The following is a 19,339-nucleotide window of genomic DNA, read 5'->3' on the forward strand; positions in this document are numbered from 1 at the left end:
CTGGTGGTATCTCAGTCTTGTGTAATCACTGCGTGTGATGAGGTTATTAATTCCAGAGTAAGGTCAGAGCCTGTGTAAGTATGTGTGAGGCTGTGATAGTACTCCATGTTACTGACGGTCTCTCAGTCTTGTGTAATCACTGTGTGTGATGAGGTTAGTAATTCCAGAGTAAGGTCAGATCCTGTGTAAGTGTGTGTGAGGCTGTGATGGTACTCCATGTTACTGATGGTGTCTCAGTCTTGTGTAATCACTGTGTGTGATGAGGTTAGTAATTCCTGAGTAAGGTCAGAGCTTGTGTAAGTGTGTGCGAGGCTGTGATGGTACTCCATGTTACTGATGGTTTCTCAGTCTTGTGTAATCACTGCGTATGATGAGGTTACTGATGATTTCTCAGTCTTGTGTAATCACTGCGTGTGATGAGGTTACTGATGGTTTCTGAGTCTTGTGTAATCACTGCGTGTGATGAGGTTAGTAATTCCTGAGTAAGGTCAGTGCCTGTGTAGGTGTGTGAGGCTGTGATGGTACTCCATGTTACTGATAGTATCTCAGTCTTGTGTAATCACTGTGTGTGATGAGGTTAGTAATTCCTGAGTAATGTCTGAGCCTGTGTAAGTGTGTGTGAGGATGTGATGGTACTCCATGTTACTGATGGTCTCTCAGTCTTGTGTAATCACTGCGTGTGATGAGGTTAGTAATTTCTGAGTAAGGTCAGTGCCTGTGTAAGTGTGTGTGAGGCTGTGATGGTACTCCATGTTACTGATGGTGTCTCAGTCTTGTGTAGTCACTGCGTGTGATGAGGTTAGTAATACCTGAGTAAGGTCAGAGCTGTGTAAGTGTGTGTGAGGCTGTGATAGTACTCCATGTTACTGATGGTATCTCAGTCTTGTGTAATCTTTGCGTGTGATGAGGTTAGTAATTCCTGAGTAAGGTCAGAGCCTGTGTAAGTGTGTGTGAGGCTGTGATGGTACTCCATGTTACTGATGGTATCTCAGTCTTGTGTAATCACTGCGTGTGATGAGGTTAGTGATTCCTGAGTAAGGTCAGAGCATGTGTAAGTGTGTGTGAGGATGTGATGGTACTCCATGTTACTGATGGTATCTCAGTCTTGTGTAATCACTGTGTGTGATGAGGTTAGTAATTCCTGAGTAAGGTCAGAGCCTGTGTGTGTGTGAGGCTGTGATGGTACTCCATGTTACTAATGGTATCTCAGTCTTGTGTAATCCCTGCGTGTGATGAGGTTAGTAATTCCTGAGTAAGGTCAGACCCTGTGTAAGTGTGTATGAGGCTGTGATGGTACTCCATGTTACTGATGGTGTCTCAGTCTTGTGTAATCACTGCGTATGATGAGGTTAATAATACCTGAGTAAGGTCAGAGCCTGTGTAAGTGTGTGTGAGGCTGTGATGGTACTCCATGTTACTGATGGTGTCTCAGTCTTGTGTAGTCACTGTGTGTGATGAGGTTAATAATACCTGAGAAAGGTCAGAGCTGTGTAAGTGTGTGTGAGGATGTGATGGTTCTCCATGTTACTGATGGTATCTCAGTCTTGTGTAATCACTGTGTGTGATGAGGTTAGTAATTCCTGAGTAAGGTCAGAGCCTGTGTAAGTGTGTGTGAGGCTGTGATGATACTCCATGTTACTGATGGTCTCTCAGTCTTGTGTAATCACTGCGTGTGATGAGGTTAGTAATTCCTGAGTAAGGTCAGACCCTGTGTAAGTGCGTTTGAGGCTGTGATGGTACTCCATGTTACTGATGGTATCTCAGTCTTGTGTAATCACTGTGTCTGATGAGGTTAGTAATTCCTGAGTAAGGTCAGATCCTGTGTAAGTGTGTGTGAGAATGTGATGGTACTGCATGTTACTGACGGTCTCTCAGTCTTGTGTAATCACTGTGTGTGATGAGGTTAGTAATTCCTGAGTAAGGTCAGAGCCTGTGTAAGTGTGTGTCAGGCTGTGATGGTACTCCATGTTACTGATGGTTTCTCAATCTTGTGTAGTCACTGCATGTGATGAGGTTAGTAATTCCTGAGTAAGGTCAGAGCCTGTGTAAGTGTGTGTGAGGATGTGATGGTACTCCATGTTACTGATGGTCTCTCAGTCTTGTGTAATCACTGTGTGTGATGAGGTTAGTAATTCCTGAGTTAGGTCAGAGCCTGTGTGAGGATGTGATGATACTCCATGTTAGTGATGGTTTCTCAGTCTTGTGTAATCACTGTGTGTGATGAGGTTAGTAATTCCAAAGTAAGGTCAGAGCCTGTGTAAGTGTGTGTGAGGATGTGATGGTACTCCCTGTTACTGATAGTTTCTCAGTCTTGTGTAATCACTGTGTGTGATGAGGTTAGTAATTCCTGAGTAAGGTCAGATCCTGTGTAAGTGTGTGTGAGGATGTGATGGTACTCCCTGTTACTGATAGTTTCTCAGTCTTGTGTAATCACTGCATGGGATGAGGTTAGTAATTCCTGAGTAAGGTCAGAGCCTGTGTAAGTGTGTGTGAGGCTGTGGTGGTACTCCATGTTACTAATGGTTACTCTGCCTTGTGTAATCACTGTGTGTGATGAGGTTAGTAATTCCTGAGTAAGGTCAGAGCCTGTGTAAGTGTGTGTGAGGATGTGATGGTACTCCCTGTTACTGATAGTTTCTCAGTCTTGTGTAATCACTGCATGGGATGAGGTTAGTAATTCCTGAGTAAGGTCAGATCCTGTGTAAGTGTGTGTGAGGATGTGATGGTACTCCCTGTTACTGATAGTTTCTCAGTCTTGTGTAATCACTGCATGGGAAGAGGTTAGTAATTCCTGAGTAAGGTCAGAGCCTGTGTAAGTGGGAATGTGGCTGCGATGGTACTCCATGTTACTGATGGTATCTCAGTCTTGTGTAATCTCTGCGTGTGATGAGGTTAGTAATTCCTGAGTAAGGTCAGAGCCTGTGTAAGTGTGTGTGAGGCTGTGATGGTACTCCGTGTTACTGATGGTATCTCAGTCTTGTGTAATCACTGCGTGTGATGAGGTTAGTGATTCCTGAGTAAGGTCAGAGCCTGTGTGTGTGTGAGGCTGTGATGGTACTCCATGTTACTAATGGTATCTCAGTCTTGTGTAATCCCTGCGTGTGATGAGGTTAGTAATTCCTGAGTAAGGTCAGAGCTTGTGTAAGTGTGTGTGAGGCTGTGATGGTACTCCATGTTACTGATGGTTTCCCAATCTTGTGTAATCACTGTGTGTGATGAGGTTAGTAATACCTGAGTAAGGTCAGAGCCTGTGTAAGTGTGTGCGAGGCTGTGGTGGTACTCCATGTTACTGATGGTGTCTCAGTCTTGTGTAATCACTGCGTGTGATGAGGTTAGTAATTCCAGAGTAAGGTCAGAGCCTGTGTATGTGTGTGTGAGGCTGTGATGGTACTCCATGTTACTGATGGTTTCTCAGTCTTGTGTAGTCACTGTGTTTGATGAGGTTAGTAATTCCTGAGTAAGGTCAGAGCCTGTGTAAGTGTGTGTGAGGTTGTGATGGTACTCCATGTTACTAAAGGTTTCTCAATCTTGTGTAATCACTGCGTGTGACGAGGTAAGTAATTCCTGAGTAAGGTCAGAGCCTGTGTAAATGTGTGTGCGAGGCTGTGATGGTACTCCTTGTTACTGATGGTTTCTCAGTCTTGTGTAATCACTGCGTATGATGAGGTTACTGATGGTTTCTCAGTCTTGTGTAATCACTGCGTGTGATGAGGTTACTGATGGTTTCTGAGTCTTGTGTAATCACTGCGTGTGATGAGGTTAGTAATTCCTGAGTAAGGTCAGTGCCTGTGTAGGTGTGTGAGGCTGTGATGGTACTCCATGTTACTGATAGTATCCCAGTCTTGTGTAATCACTGCGTGTGATGAGGTTAGTAATTCCTGAGTAAGCTCAGAGCCTGTGTAAGTGTGTGTGAGGCTGTGATGGTACTCCATTTTACTGATGGTATCTCAGTCTTGTGTAGTCACTTCCTGTGATGAGGTTAGTAATTCCTGAGTAAGGTCAGAGCATGTGTAAGTGTGTGTGAGGCTGTGATAGTACTCCATGTTACTGAGGGTTCTCAGTCTTGTGTAGTCACTTCGTGTGATGAGGTTAGTAATTCATGAGTAAGGTCAGAGCCTGTGTAAGTGTGTGTGAGGCTGTGATGGTACTCCATGTTACTGATGGTCTCTCAGTCTTGTGTAATCACTGCGTGTGATGAGGTTAGTAATTTCTGAGTAAGGTCAGAGCCTGTGTAAGTGTGTGTCAGGCTGTGGTGGTACTCCATGTTACTGATGGTTTCTCAATCTTGTGTAGTCACTGCATGTGATGAGGTTAGTAATTCCTGAGTAAGGTCGGAGCCTGTGTAAGTGTGTGTGAGGATGTGATGGTACTCCATGTTACTGATGGTATCTCAGTCTTGTGTAATCACTGTGTGTGATGAGGTTAGTAATTCCTGAGTAAGGTCGGAGCCTGTGTAAGTGTGTGTGAGGCTGTGATGGTACTCCATGTTACTGATGGTATCTCAGTCTTGTGTAGTCACTGTGTGTGATGAGGTTAGTAATTCCTGAGTAAGGTCAGAGCCTGTGTAAGTGTGTGTGAGGATGTGATGGTACTCCATGTTACTGATGGTATCTCAGTCTTGTGTAGTCACTGTGTGTGATGAGGTTAGTAATACCTGAGTAAGGTCAGAGCTGTGTAAGTGTGTGTGAGGATGTGATGGTACTCCATGTTACTGATGGTGTCTCAGTCTTGTGTAGTCACTGTGTGTGATGAGGTTAGTAATTCCTGAGTAAGGTCAGAGCCTGTGTAAGTGTGTGTGAGAATGTGATGGTACTCCATGTTACTGACGGTCTCTCAGTCTTGTGTAATCACTGTGTGTGATGAGGTTAGTAATTCCAGAGTAAGGTCAGAGCCTGTGTAGGTGTGTGTGAGGCTGTGATGGTACTCCATGTTACTGATGGTTTCTCAGTCTTGTGTAATCACTGCGTGTGATGAGGTTAGTAATTCCAGAGTAAGGTCAGAGCCTGTGTAGGTGTGTGTGAGGCTGTGATGGTACTCCATGTTACTGATGGTCTCTCAGTCTTGTGTAATCACTGCGTGTGATGAGGTTAGTAATTCCTGAGTAAGGTCAGAGCCTGTGTAAGTGTGTGTGAGGCTGTGATGGTACTCCATGTTACTGATGGTATCTCAGTCTTGTGTAATCACTGGGTGTGATGAGGTTAGTAATTCCTGAGTAAGGTCAGAGCCTGTGTAGGTGTGTGAGACTGTGATGGTACTCCATGTTACTGATGGTTTCTCAGTCTTGTGTAGTCACTGTGTGTGATGAGGTTAGTAATTCCTGAGTAAGGTCAGAGCTTGTGTAAGTGTGTGTGAGGCTGTGATAGTACTCCATGTTACTGATGGTTACTCAGTCTTGTGTAGTCACTGCGTGTGATGAGGTTAGTAATTCCTGAGTAAGGTCAGAGCCTGTGTAAGTGTGTGTGAGGCTGTGATGGTACTCCATGTTACTGATGGTTTCTCAATCTTGTGTAATCACTGTGTGTGATGAGGTTAGTAATTCCTGAGTAAGGTCAGAGCCTGTGAAAGTGTGTGGGTGAGGCTGTGATGGTACTCCATGTTACTGATGGTTTCTCAGTCATGTGTAATCACTGCGTAGGATGAGGTTAGTAATTCCTGAGTAAGGTCAGAGCTTGTGTAAGTGTGTGTGAGGCTGTGATGGTACTCCATGTTACTGATGGTTTCTCAGTCTTGTGTAGTCACTGTGTGCGATGAGGTTAGTAATTCCTGAGTAAGGTCAGAGCTTGTGTAAGTGTGTGTGAGGCTGTGATGGTACTCCATGTTACTGATGGTTTCCCAGTCTTGTGTAATCACTGTATGTGATGAGGTTAGTAATTCCTGAGTAAGGTCAGAGCCTGTGTAAGTGTGTGTGAGGATGTGATGGTACTCCATGTTACTGATGGTGTCTCAGTCTTGTGTAATCACTGTGTGTGATGAGGTTAGTAATTCCTGAGTAATGTCAGAGCCTGTGTAATTGTGTGTGAGACTGTGATGGTACTCCATGTTACTGATGGTTTCTCAGTCTTGTGTAGTCACTGTGTGTGATGAGGTTAGTAATTCCTGAGTAAGGTCAGAGCTTGTGTAAGTGTGTGTGAGGCTGTGATAGTACTCCATGTTACTGATGGTTACTCAGTCTTGTGTAGTCACTGCGTGTGATGAGGTTAGTAATTCCTGAGTAAGGTCAGAGCTTGTGTAAGTGTGTGTGAGGCTGTGATGGTACTCCATGTTACTGATGGTCTCTCAGTCATGTGTAGTCACTGTGTGTGATGAGGTTAGTAATTCCTGAGTAAGGTCAGAGCCTGTGAAAGTGTGTGGGTGAGGCTGTGTTGGTACTCCATGTTACTGATGGTTTCTCAGTCATGTGTAATCACTGCGTAGGATGAGGTTAGTAATTCCTGAGTAAGGTCAGAGCCTGTGTAAGTGTGTGTGAGGCTGTGATGGTACTCCATGTTACTGATGGTTTCTCAGTCTTGTGTAGTCACTGTGTGCGATGAGGTTAGTAATTCCTGAGTAAGGTCAGAGCTTGTGTAAGTGTGTGTGAGGCTGTGATGGTACTCCATGTTACTGATGGTTTCCCAGTCTTGTGTAATCACTGTATGTGATGAGGTTAGTAATTCCTGAGTAAGGTCAGAGCCTGTGTAAGTGTGTGTGAGGATGTGATGGTACTCCATGTTACTGATGGTTTCTCAGTCTTGTGTAGTCACTGTGTGCGATGAGGTTAGTAATTCCTGAGTAAGGTCAGAGCTTGTGTAAGTGTGTGTGAGGCTGTGATGGTACTCCATGTTACTGATGGTATATCAGTCTTGTGTAGTTACTGTGTGTGATGAGGTTAGTATTTCCTGAGTAAGGTCAGAGCCTGTGTAAGTGTGTGTGAGGCTGTGATCGTTCTCCATGTTACTGATGGTTTCACAGTCTTGCTAAACACTACGGATGTGTGTAAGGTGAAGGGTGCATCCTTATGTAGTGCTGCGATGGCATAGTGATCGCAGTGGAATAGCATATCACCGCAGTTGAACTACGAGCGTAGTCGCTATTGCATTCGCAGTTATGATCGGTAGTGAATCTGGCCCAGAGGCCAGTTTAGAGATTGGGCCGCGTTCTGAGTCACGCACAGGTCTCTATAAATGGTCAGCATTCTCCCTGTATGGTAATTGCAGACACACTGTAAATCTATTCGTGTTTTCCTAATATGTCTCCGCTCTGCTTGTGATAACCGCTGCTCCTTGCTGCTATCGTGCACCCTAAACCCATCTGCGAGCGGAATCCAGCTGAGCTAAGGGTCATGGCGAGCCCACAGCTGCTCAGTGGATGTTTAATGCTTCCTAAGTGCCTGTAATGAACCCCGTCCTCTCCCATGTGTATATAAAGTCATGGAGAATAATTAGGTATCTGTTATATAAAAGTACTTCCAGCATCAGTGTGCAGCATACATGCCTACTCTCCCGAAACCTGCCCTCCTCTCTCACCCGCACGTGCACCACCAGCTAGTCTGCACCTTGCTCCCCACACCGTCCATTAAACTTTGCCAAGGACTATCTGCACCACTCACCTGGCTGTCCCCTCCCGGAAAGGGCAGCCAAAAAAATCAGCAAGTATGATGTGCAGTGGGGGAGTATGATGTGCAGTGGGGGTGTATGATGTGCAGTGGGGGGAGTATGTTGTGCAGTGGGGGGAGTATGTTGTGCAGTGGGGGGAGTATGTTGTGCAGTGGGGGGAGTATGTTGTGCAGTGGGGGGAGTATGTTGTGCAGTGGGGGGAGTATGTTGTGCAGTGGGGGATGTATGATGTGCAGTGGGGGGTGTACGATGTGCAGTGGGGGGTGTACGATGTGCTGTGGGGGGAGTACGATGTGCAGTGGAGGAGTACGATGTGCAGTGGGGGTGTATGATGTGCAGTGGGGAAGTATGATGTGCAGTGGGGAAGTATGATGTGCAGTGGAGGAGTATGATGTGCAGTGGGGGAGAATGATGTGCAGTGGGGGAGTATGATGTGCAGTGGGGAAGTATGATGTGCAGTGGGGGGAGAATGATGTGCAGTGGGGGGAGAATGATGTGAAGTGGGGGGGAGTATGATGTGCAGTGGGGGTGTATGATGTGTAGTGGGGGAGAATGATGTGCAGTGGGGGGAGTATGATGTGCAGTGGGGGTGTATGTTGTGCAGTGGGGGTGTATGTTGTGCAGTGGGGGAGAATGATGTGCAGTGGGGGAGAATGATGTGCAGTGGGGGAGAATGATGTGCAGTGGGGGAGAATGATGTGCAGTGGGGGAGAATGATGTGCAGTGGGGGAGAATGATGTGCAGTGGGGGAGATTGATGTGCAGTGGGGGAGATTGATGTGCAGTGGGGGTGTATGATGTGCTGGGGGGAGAATGATGTGCAGTGGGGGGAGAATGATGTGCAGTGGAGGAGTATGATGTGCAGTGGGGGAGTATGATGTGCAGTGGGGGAGTATGATGTGCAGTGGGGGAGTATGATGTGCAGTGGGGGAGTATGATGTGCAGTGGGGGAGTATGATGTGCAGTGGGGGAGTATGATGTGCAGTCGGGGGAGTATGATGTGCAGTGGGGAAGAATGATGCGCAGTGGGGAAGTATGATGCGCAGTGGGGGAGTATGATGCGCAGTGGGGGAGTATGATGTGCAGTGGGGGAGTATGATGATGTGCAGTGGGGGTGTATGATGTGCCGCAGGGGAGTATGATGTGCAGTGGGGGAGTATGATGTGTCGCAGGGCAGTATGATGTGCAGTGGGGGAGTATGATGATGTGCAGTGGGGGTGTATGATGTGCCGCAGGGGAGTATGATGTGCAGTGGGGGAGTATGATGTGCAGTGGGGGAGTATGATGTGCAGTGGGGGAGAATGATGTGCAGTGGGGGAGAATGATGTGCAGTGGGGGAGAATGATGTGCAGTGGGGGTGTATGATGTGCAGTTGGGGAGTATGATGTGCCGCGGGGGAGTATGATGTGCCGCAGGGCAGTATGATGTGCAGCGGGGGAGAATGATGTGCAGTGGGGGTGTATGATGTGCAGTTGGGGAGTATGATGTGCCGCGGGGGAGTATGATGTGCAGTGGGGGAGTATGATGTGCCGCAGGGCAGTATGATGTGCAGTGGGGGAGAATGATGATGTGCAGTGGGGGAGAATGATGATGTGCAGTGGGGGAGAATGCCGCCTATCATTAACTAAGAACCAGTTACACTGCTGCAGCATTTCTGAAGCTAAACATAGGCAAACGCAGGGGGTTTCCGTCTGCCCGGAAATCCCCCTTCCCAGCCCACACCATGACCACAATAGAAATAGTAATGTAAAATTGTATTATAAGTGCTGCATGTTATGCTTGGTATCACAAATGAAATAATTAGCACTACCTGTGGATCTTTTAACATGTATTAGCTAGTAATAAATAACCTGTGCATCAACTAGGAGATCTGGAAAACATGCACTGTTAAGGATGTGCTGCTATAGAGCCCAATATGTACATATATGTCCAGGGCAGTGCTAGGTTATCTGCTGCTCCAGGACTTGCTCTAATACTCTGGAATAGTGCCCACTTCTAGCCATAACTCCGCATCTAATGGGTTACTGTGATCACTGGTCCTGTATATGCTGGAATTATGACACACAATACACTATGTATGACACATATAATGGGTTACTGTGATCGCTGGTCCTGTATATGCTGGAATTATGACACACAATACACTATGTATGACACATATAATGGGTTACTGTGATCGCTGGTCCTGTATATGCTGGAATTATGACACACAATACACTATGTATGACACATATTAAAGCTGGATAAGTGTTAATTATGCCCTATTCATGGACTGCCCATGCGTACTCTAAAATCAAGCATTTGGAAACCTCTCTCTAGAAATCCTGTGTTTGCCACTGCTAAATGGAACGTGCCATTTTGTGCGCCGAATGTCTGTCATAATAAAGCTGCTTATTAATGGCATCACTGAGGCCGCAATGGAGGCAGCCATTTTATGGACTGAACCAATGTTCATGAAAAGACATTGGATACATTCTCGAGCCCACAAAATGGCTGCCTCCAATCTGTTTATACTATGAGTAGTACAAAGTATATTTTTGTACTGTCATCTCATTGCCTGTCCATTACTTTTCTGCAGCAATACATCCAATTCTCTCTTGTAGGGGACAATTTATCAACGTACCCGGTTATGTACTTTGACTTCCTATCTAAGGAGACTCTGGAGTGTGAAGAGGATTCCGTGTAGATCCCTCCGCCGCCTATGCCTCTGTGTGTGCATGCGCAGTGTGAGGTTTCGCTGGTGCTATTTGCATTTTAGAATCACACTTTTTAAATTCGCCAGGGCAGCTGCTTTTCCGGTTCTGGAGGATTCATAAATTGTTCTGAAAAAGATTTTCTTCTCGCTATTGGTAAATGATGGGCGGTTATCACAGACATTTAAAAGTAGGCCCTGAGTGAGTTATAGGTTACCTCCCGACATGACCCATTCCAGGAGGGACACAGTGCCTGATTCAGAGCCGTTCGCTATTTGCGGTCGTTCGTTCAAAAACAAGGGGTGGCTATTCAAATGATCAGTTCGCAAATTGCAGTCTGTTCACACCTCTAAGTCTGAATGAGCGAGCAAAACATACGCTCGTTTATTTGATTAATCGAGTACATCGACCAGCGTATGAACTGCTCGCTATTCTTGTGGTTGGTTTTTGCTACCACAAACTTGCGAGCAGTTCTGGCTATAAAATAACCCAGTGACGTGGTCAATGACGCTGCTGTATTAATTATGCACACCCATAAAACGCCCGTTTTGACCTTTAAGCACGCCTGCGTTCGGATCTCCACTCCCCATTTTCAAGCACCTTCCCCTGTTACCACCCACATACGCCTCATTCTGTCACTCAAAATAGCAGGCATTCGCTATATTGCGAGCACATGAATTTCGGCCGCACTGACTGGTTCGCGCATGCGTATAACGATCCGTACGCATGCGCAGATGTGCGAACATCGCTCGGAACGAGCGTACTGCCGCTAGCGAGTGGCTCTCAATGAGGGCCACAGTGCTCTGTTCCTGGACTTCATTCAGTCTGTGGTGAAACAACTGTCTGATCAATAAACTAATTCACCACAGGTGACTGCAGTCATAACTTAGGAGGGAAGTCCAGGAGCGGAGCATGGTGTTCTTCCTGGAATGGGTCATGCTGGGAGTTATGATATAGGAAAGGGGTGGAGCAAATAGTTACATTGGGGTGGGGGGGGGCATTCTTTTAAATGGCAAGAAACCCAATTGAGGTAGTGATAGATTTTAGGAGATCTAGGAAAACCACCCCACAGCCGCTACTTCTGATTGGCACTGCGGCAGAGATGGTCAGTGGATTGATGATTTAACGCGGCCTTCTCACATCCGTGTAGTTGGGAGGGCTCAGCAATTCCTTTTCCTCTTAGGGAGACTGCGGGCAGCGGATTTACGGAGATGACATAGGGCGGGATGTACTAACCGTGCGGAGTACATACCGCCAGTCGCCGCATTTGTACTGACCGTATATGCACTAACATATGTGACCAGTAGCCGAAAGGACAGCTCTTCCGATAAGATCTGTCCTTTGCAATCCGCCCTGCGCCCTGGACTTCCGGTTTTATGACCCTTTATTCCTTATTGCCCATGAAGAAACGTTATCGGTGTCTCAGGTGCCGTACCTCCAGCTTCTTTCCTTCTGTGATGGGTGCTGATCCTAGTCACCCGTGTCTCTACCTTTATTTCTTATTGCCCATGAAGAAATGTTATCGATGTCTCAGGTGCCGTAACTCCAACTTCTTTCCTTCAGTGATGGTTACTGATCCTAGTCACCCGCGTCTCTCCCTTTATTCCTTATTGCCCATGAAGAAACGTTATCGGTGTCTCAGGTGCCGTACCTCCAGCTTCTTTCCTTCTGTGATGGTTACTGATCCTAGTCACCCGTGTCTCTCCCTTTATTCCTTATTGCCCATGAAGAAACGTTATCTGTGTCTCAGGTGCCGTACCTCCAGCTTCTTTCCTTCTGTGATGGTTGCTGATCCTAGTCACCCGTGTCTCTCCCTTTATTCCTTATTGCCCATGAAGAAACGTTATCTGTGTCTCAGGTGCCGTACCTCCAGCTTCTTTCCTTCAGTGATGGTTGCTGATCCTAGTCACCCGTGTCTCTCCCTTTATTCCTTATTGCCCATGAAGAAACGTTATCTGTGTCTCAGGTGCCGTACCTCCAGCTTCTTTCCTTCAGTGATGGTTGCTGATCCTAGTCAACCATGTCTCTCCCTTTATTTCTTATTGCCCATGAAGAAAAGTTATCGATGTCTCAGGTGTCGTACCTCCAGCTTCTTTCCTTCAGTGATGGTTACTGATCCTAGTCACCCGTGTCTCTCCCTTTATTCCTTATTGCCCATGAAGAAACGTTATCGGTGTCTCAGGTGCCGTACCTCCAGCTTCTTTCCTTCAGTGATGGTTACTGATCCTAGTCACCCGTGTCTCTCCCTCTATTCCTTATTGCCCATGAAGAAACGTTATCGGTGTCTCAGGTGCCATACCTCCAGCTTCGTTCCTTCAGTGATGGTTGCTGATCCTAGTCACCTGTGTCTCTCCCTTTATTCCTTATTGCCCATGAAGAAACGTTATCGGTGTCTCAGCTGCTGTACCCCCAGCTTCTTTCCTTCAGTGATGGTTGCTGATCCTAGTCACCTGTGTCTCTCCCTTTATTCCTTATTGCCCATGAAGAAATGTTATCGGTGTCTCAGGTGCTGTACCCCCAGCTTCTTTCCTTCAGTGATGGTTGCTGATCCTAGTCACCCGTGTCTCTCCCTTTATTCCTTATTGCCCATGAAGAAACGTTATCGGTGTCTCAGGTGCTGTACCTCCAGCTTCTTTCCTTCAGTGATGGTTGCTGATCCAACTCACCTGTGTCTCTCCCTTTTTTCCTTATTGCCCATGAAGAAACGTTATCGGTGTCTCAGGTGCTGTACCCCCAGCTTCTTTCCTTCAGTGATGGATGCTGATCCTAGTCACCCGTGTCTCTCCCTTTATTCCTTATTGCCCATGAAGAAACATTATCAGTGTCTCAGGTGCCGTCCCTCCAGCTTCTTTCCTTCAGTGATGGTTACTGATCCTAGTCACTTGTGTCTCTCCCTTTATTCCTTATTGCCCATGAAGAAACTTTATCGGTGTCTCAGGTGCCGTACCTCCAGCTTCTTTCCTTCTGTGATGGTTACTGATCCTAGTCACCCGTGTCTCTCCCTTTATTCCTTATTGCCCATGAAGAAACGTTATCGGTGTCTCAGGTGCCGTACCTCCAGCTTCTTTCCTTCTGTGATGGTTGCTGATCCTTGTCACCTGTGTCTCTCCCTTTATTCCTTATTGCCCATGAAGAAACGTTATCGGTGTCTCTGGTGCCGTACCTCCAGCTTCTTTCCTTCTGTGATGGTTACTGATCCTAGTCACCTGTGTCTCTCCCATTATTCCTTATTGCCCATGAAGAAACGTTATCGGTGTCTCTGGTGCCGTACCTCCAGCTTCTTTCCTTCTGTGATGGTTACTGATCCTAGTCACCTGTGTCTCTCCCATTATTCCTTATTGCCCATGAAGAAACGTTATCGGTGTCTCTGGTGCCGTACCTCCAGCTTCTTTCCTTCTGTGATGGTTACTGATCCTAGTCACCTGTGTCTCTCCCTTTATCCCTTATTGCCCATGAAGAAACGTTATCGGTGTCTCAGGTGCCGTACCTCCAGCTTCTTTCCTTCTGTGATGGTTGCTGATCCTAGTCACCTGTGTCTCTCCCTTTATTCCTTATTGCCCATGAAGAAACATTATCGGTGTCTCAGGTGCCGTACCTCCAGCTTCTTTCCTTCTGTGATGGTTACTGATCCTAGTCACCCGTGTCTCTCCCTTTATTCCTTATTGCCCATGAAGAAACGTTATCTGTGTCTCAGGTGCCGTACCTCCAGCTTCTTTCCTTCTGTGATGGTTACTTATCCTAGTCACCTGTGTCTCTCCCTTTATTCCTTATTGCCCATGAAGAAACTTTATCAGTGTCTCAGGTGCCGTACCTCCAGCTTCTTTCCTTCAGTGATGGTTACTGATCCTAGTCACCCGTGTCTCTCCCTCTATTCCTTGTTGCCCATGAAGAAACGTTATCGGTGTCTCAGGTGCCATACCTCCAGCTTCTTTCCTTCAGTGATGGTTGCTGATCCTAGTCACCTGTGTCTCTCCCTTTATTCCTTATTGCCCATGAAGAAACGTTATCGGTGTCTCAGGTGCTGTACCCCCAGCTTCTTTCCTTCAGTGATGGTTGCTGATCCTAGTCACCTGTGTCTCTCCCTTTATTCCTTATTGCCCATGAAGAAATGTTATCGGTGTCTCAGGTGCTGTACCTCCAGCTTCTTTCCTTCAGTGATGGTTGCTGATCCTAGTCACCTGTGTCTCTCCCTTTATTCCTTATTGCCCATGAAGAAACGTTATCGGTGTCTCAGGTGCTGTACCCCCAGCTTCTTTCCTTCAGTGATGGATGCTGATCCTAGTCACCCATGTCTCTCCCTTTATTCCTTATTGCCCATGAAGAAACGTTATCTGTGTCTCAGGTGCCATACCTCCAGCTTCTTTCCTTCTGTGAGGGTTGCTGATCCTAGTCACCCGTGTCTCTCCCTTTATTCCTTATTGCCCATGAAGAAACGTTATCGGTGTCTCAGGTGCCGTACCTCCAGCTTCTTTCCTTCTGTGATGGTTGCTGATCCTAGTCACCCGCGTCTCTCCCTTTATTCCTTATTGCCCATGAAGAAATGTTATCGGTGTCTCAGGTGCTGTACCCCCAGCTTCTTTCCTTCAGTGATGGTTGCTGATCCTAGTCACCCGTGTCTCTCCCTTTATTCCTTATTGCCCATGAAGAAACGTTATCGGTGTCTCAGGTGCTGTACCTCCAGCTTCTTTCCTTCAGTGATGGTTGCTGATCCTAGTCACCTGTGTCTCTCCCTTTATTCCTTATTGCCCATGAAGAAACGTTATCGGTGTCTCAGGTGCTGTACCCCCAGCTTCTTTCCTTCAGTGATGGATGCTGATCCTAGTCACCCATGTCTCTCCCTTTATTCCTTATTGCCCATGAAGAAACGTTATCTGTGTCTCAGGTGCCATACCTCCAGCTTCTTTCCTTCTGTGAGGGTTGCTGATCCTAGTCACCCGTGTCTCTCCCTTTATTCCTTATTGCCCATGAAGAAACGTTATCGGTGTCTCAGGTGCCGTACCTCCAGCTTCTTTCCTTCTGTGATGGTTGCTGATCCTAGTCACCCGCGTCTCTCCCTTTATTCCTTATTGCCCATGAAGAAACATTATCAGTGTCTCAGGTGCCGTCCCTCCAGCTTCTTTCCTTCAGTGATGGTTACTGATCCTAGTCACCCGAGTCTCTCCCTTTATTCCTTATTGCCCATGAAGAAACATTATCTGTGTCTCAGGTGCCGTACCTCCAGCTTCTTTCCTTCTGTGATGGTTGCTGATCCTAGTCACCCGTGTCTCTCCCTTTATTCCTTATTGCCCATGAAGAAACGTTATCTGTGTCTCAGGTGCCGTACCTCCAGCTTCTTTCCTTCTGTGATGGTTGCTGATCCTAGTCACCTGTGTCTCTCCCTTTATTCCTTATTGCCCATGAAGAAACGTTATCGGTGTCTCAGGTGCCGTACCTCCAGCTTCTTTCCTTCTGTGATGGGTGCTGATCCTAGTCACCTGTGTCTCTCCCTTTATTCCTTATTGCCCATGAAGGAACGTTATCGGTGTCTCAGGTGCCGTACCTCCAGCTTCTTTCCTTCTGTGATGGTTGCTGATCCTAGTCACCCCTGTCTCTCCCTTTATTCCTTATTGCCCATGAAGAAACATTATCAGTGTCTCAGGTGCAGTACCTCCAGCTTCTTTCCTTCTGTGATGGGTGCTGATCCTAGTCACCTGTGTCTCTCCCTTTATTCCTTATTGCCCATGAAGAAACATTATCAGTGTCTCTGGTGCCGTACCTCCAGCTTCTTGCCTTCTGTGATGGTTGCTGATCCTAGTCACCCGTGTGTCTCTCCCTTTATTCCTTATTGCCCATGAAGTAACGTTATCGGTGTCTCAGGTGCCGTACCTCCAGCTTCTTTCCTTCTGTGATGGTTACTGATCCTAGTCACCTGTGTCTCTCCCTTTATTCCTTATTGCCCATGAAGAAACTTTATCAGTGTCTCAGGTGCTGTACCTCCAGCTTCTTTCCTTCAGTGATGGTTAATTTACATTATAAATATTTGTTGTCTTTTAATTATATTGGAGACCACAATGTAATGTCACTACAACATTAGAAATGCAAAAGTGAAAATAGATAAATTGAATCGGAATCCGGTGTCATCTTTCCCTGTTTGTCGGAATAAATCCCCCTCCCATCGTGCCCCCCCCCCTCTGTCTGCGCCTGAGCTCCTATTTCCTCCTTTCTGGGACAACCTGTTGTGAGTTAGAACAGAAATCTGGAAGTTCTCTGACTTTGGACGTCTCCAACGGGAAATCAAGATCTATTTCTATTAACCTTTTCCATCCAGCCAGAGACACGAAGCGCGGTGTTTAGCTGCGACCGGAACGCTCTACGGTGCAAGATAAAAGATTTCAGTCACTCTCCTAGATTGTAAATGCTGGAGGTATTTGTTATTATCCCAGCTCTGCCTATAGGGACACACAGGGATCACTGAATGACTGTAGGAGTTAATTTAGCCTCATAAACACATTGTACAGGGTGGGATGGGGCTCAGCAATAACGGAACGCTGGCGGCTGAGTCACTGCTGGGGCACCGACATCGGGGTACCATGTGCTGGGGCGCCGACATCGGGGTACCGTACGCTTGGGCACAGACATCGGGGTACCGTACGCTGGGGCACAGACATCGGGGTACCGTACGCTGGGGCACAGACATCGGGGTACTGTACGCTTGGGCACAGACATCGGGGTACCGTGCGCTGGGGCACAGACATCGGGGTACCGTGCGCTGGGGCACAGACATCGGGGTACCGCGCGCTGGGGCACAGACATCGGGGTACCTTGTGCTCTGCAGACTGTTATTCCTGCTGCCAGCGCTTTCACACAATATTTGGAATTAACCACAAATAAATCGCATCTACAGGACAAACTTAGAGAAACTTTTTCAGTGTCAGGAGAATTTAGGAAGAGAAAGAAAACACAATAATGAATGAGGGAACTTTCCTGTATGTAACAACCCAACATGGGGCAGGACAGTCACGTGGGGCTTCTGTGGTCCCTCGGATTCCTGGGGCTCTCTGTATTGGGGTGTATTTAGTATGAATGACCTAGGAGTGACTGACAGATGCTTCTTTGTGTGATCCAGGTTCCTCTGATCTGCGAGACCAAGCCAATAAGCATCCACCAGATCATGGCGTACCAGCGTAATGGCTGCGTGAAGTCCCGGAGCGCCCCTCACCTGTCTCATACCGCACAGGAGTTTCACCACGTCCAGGTGGACCCTGAGCCCAATGCCCCTGAGCCGCTGGAGAATTGCTCAGACAAAGATCACTGTACGATAGAGATCAGCGAGCTGGAGACTAATGTGTAACCTGAGACAGCGGAACAGGTCTGGTATTCACTGACCGGTCCCTGCTGTCCAATATTCGCTGGCCGGTTCCTGCTGTCCGATATTCACTGACCGGTTCCTGCTGTCCGATATTCACTGACCGGTTCCTGCTGTCCGATATTCACTGACCGGTTCCTGCTGTCTGATATTCACTGACCGGTTCCTGCTGTCTGATATTCACTGACCGGTTCCTGCTGTCTGGTATTTACTGACCGGTCCCTGCTGTCCGATATTCACTGACCGGTCCCTGCTGTCCGATATTCACTGACCGGTTCCTGCTGTCCGATATTCACTGACCGGTTCCTGCTGTCCGATATTCACTGACCGGTTCCTGCTGTCTGATATTCACTGACCGGTTCCTGCTGTCCGATATTCACTGACCGGTCCCTGCTGTCTGATATTCACTGACCGGTCCCTGCTGTCCGATATTCACTGACCGGTCCCTGCTGTCCGATATTCACTGACCGGTTCCTGCTGTCTGATATTCACTGACCGGTCCCTGCTGTCCGATATTCACTGACCGGTCCCTGCTGTCCGATATTCACTGACCGGTCCCTGTTGTCTGATATTCACTGACCGGTTCCTGCTGTCCGATATTCACTGACCGGTTCCTGGTGTCCGATGTTCACTGACCGGTTCCTGCTGTCCGATGTTCACTGACCGGTTCCTGCTGTCCGATGTTCACTGACCGGTTCCTGCTGTCCCATATTCACTGACCGGTCCCTGCTGTCCCATATTCACTGACCGGTCCCTGTTGCTGGATGAGACATCAGATATGACACCTGTCTAGTAACTGTGAGCCCATCATACTGACACAGCACAATGATGCTGACCACGTCTGCTCCCCTCCCTCTGTTATATACGGTTTATGTGGGGGGACAACTACACCCATCCTCCGCAGGGCAGCTATATGACATAACAAGGGACTATGAATGATTGCCGGAGTTATATTCTGGTCGGGGGAAACAAAAGATGCTCTGAAAACATAAACGGTTAATAAAAAAAATTGAAATAAGAAAACATTTTATAGCCGGTATATTATATAGTGAGAATGTAAACACGAGTCCATTGAGTCCCAACCTGTCCTTAGCTGTAAGGTCACTGATAAATGTCACATCGCAGGGGAACCCCCTACCAGTCACCCCACAATGACCCCCACTAACTATAGCTACCAATACCCTCTCCACGGTACGTTCTGCGAGTCACTATGTCACCACCGCCTCATGGGACAAGGCTCAGCCGCCCTTACAGCAAAGAATCCTTCCTGTACTCATGGCAAAATCATCTTCATTCTCCCCCGTCTGGTTCTTCATATATACATGTATGGTGGGGTCTTCTTTCTAAAGTTTCGTTTTTCAGACTTTTTCAGTTACCCTTTTATTACTGAGATCGCCCCCTATATTAGGCCCTCACACGTTCTCTGGTGTCTCTACAGTCTGGTGCCTAAAACTGCCCCATAGTGATGATGCCGTCTCGCTAGTGATCTGTACAATGGTGGCACTATGTTGCCATCATGTGGATTTTATTTGCCTTTGCAGCTGCCGCCTGACGCCGAGTGCTGCCGCCTGACGCCGAGTGCTGCCGCCTGACGCCGAGTGCTCCCAGGCACTATATAATGTGCAGTATAGATACACATTCATTATCCTGTTATCCGGATGACATTTTATGTTGTTGTAGCCTTTTAAATCTTTCTGTAGTGAGTGACCG

General features: G+C 47.3%; 1 protein-coding gene across 1 annotated transcript in view; it reads left to right on the top strand.

Moving 5' to 3' along the window:
• The window catches only part of SLC1A7 (solute carrier family 1 member 7), a gene marked incomplete at its 5' end in the record, with an annotated part of 92,542 nt that extends 73,955 nt beyond the window's left edge, over window positions 1-18,587 (top strand). Inside the window, one exon of the mRNA XM_088462256.1 lies at window positions 17,390-18,587. Within this exon, the coding sequence (XP_088318382.1) occupies window positions 17,390-17,614 (225 nt within the window). The remainder of the gene's footprint in view (window positions 1-17,389) is intronic.
• Window positions 18,588-19,339: the final 752 nt, after the last annotated feature.

Source organism: Taudactylus pleione, unplaced genomic scaffold (genome assembly GCF_031769625.1).
Source record: "Taudactylus pleione unplaced genomic scaffold, aTauple2 ptg001175l, whole genome shotgun sequence".
In the NCBI taxonomy this organism is placed as follows: domain Eukaryota; kingdom Metazoa; phylum Chordata; class Amphibia; order Anura; family Myobatrachidae; genus Taudactylus; species Taudactylus pleione.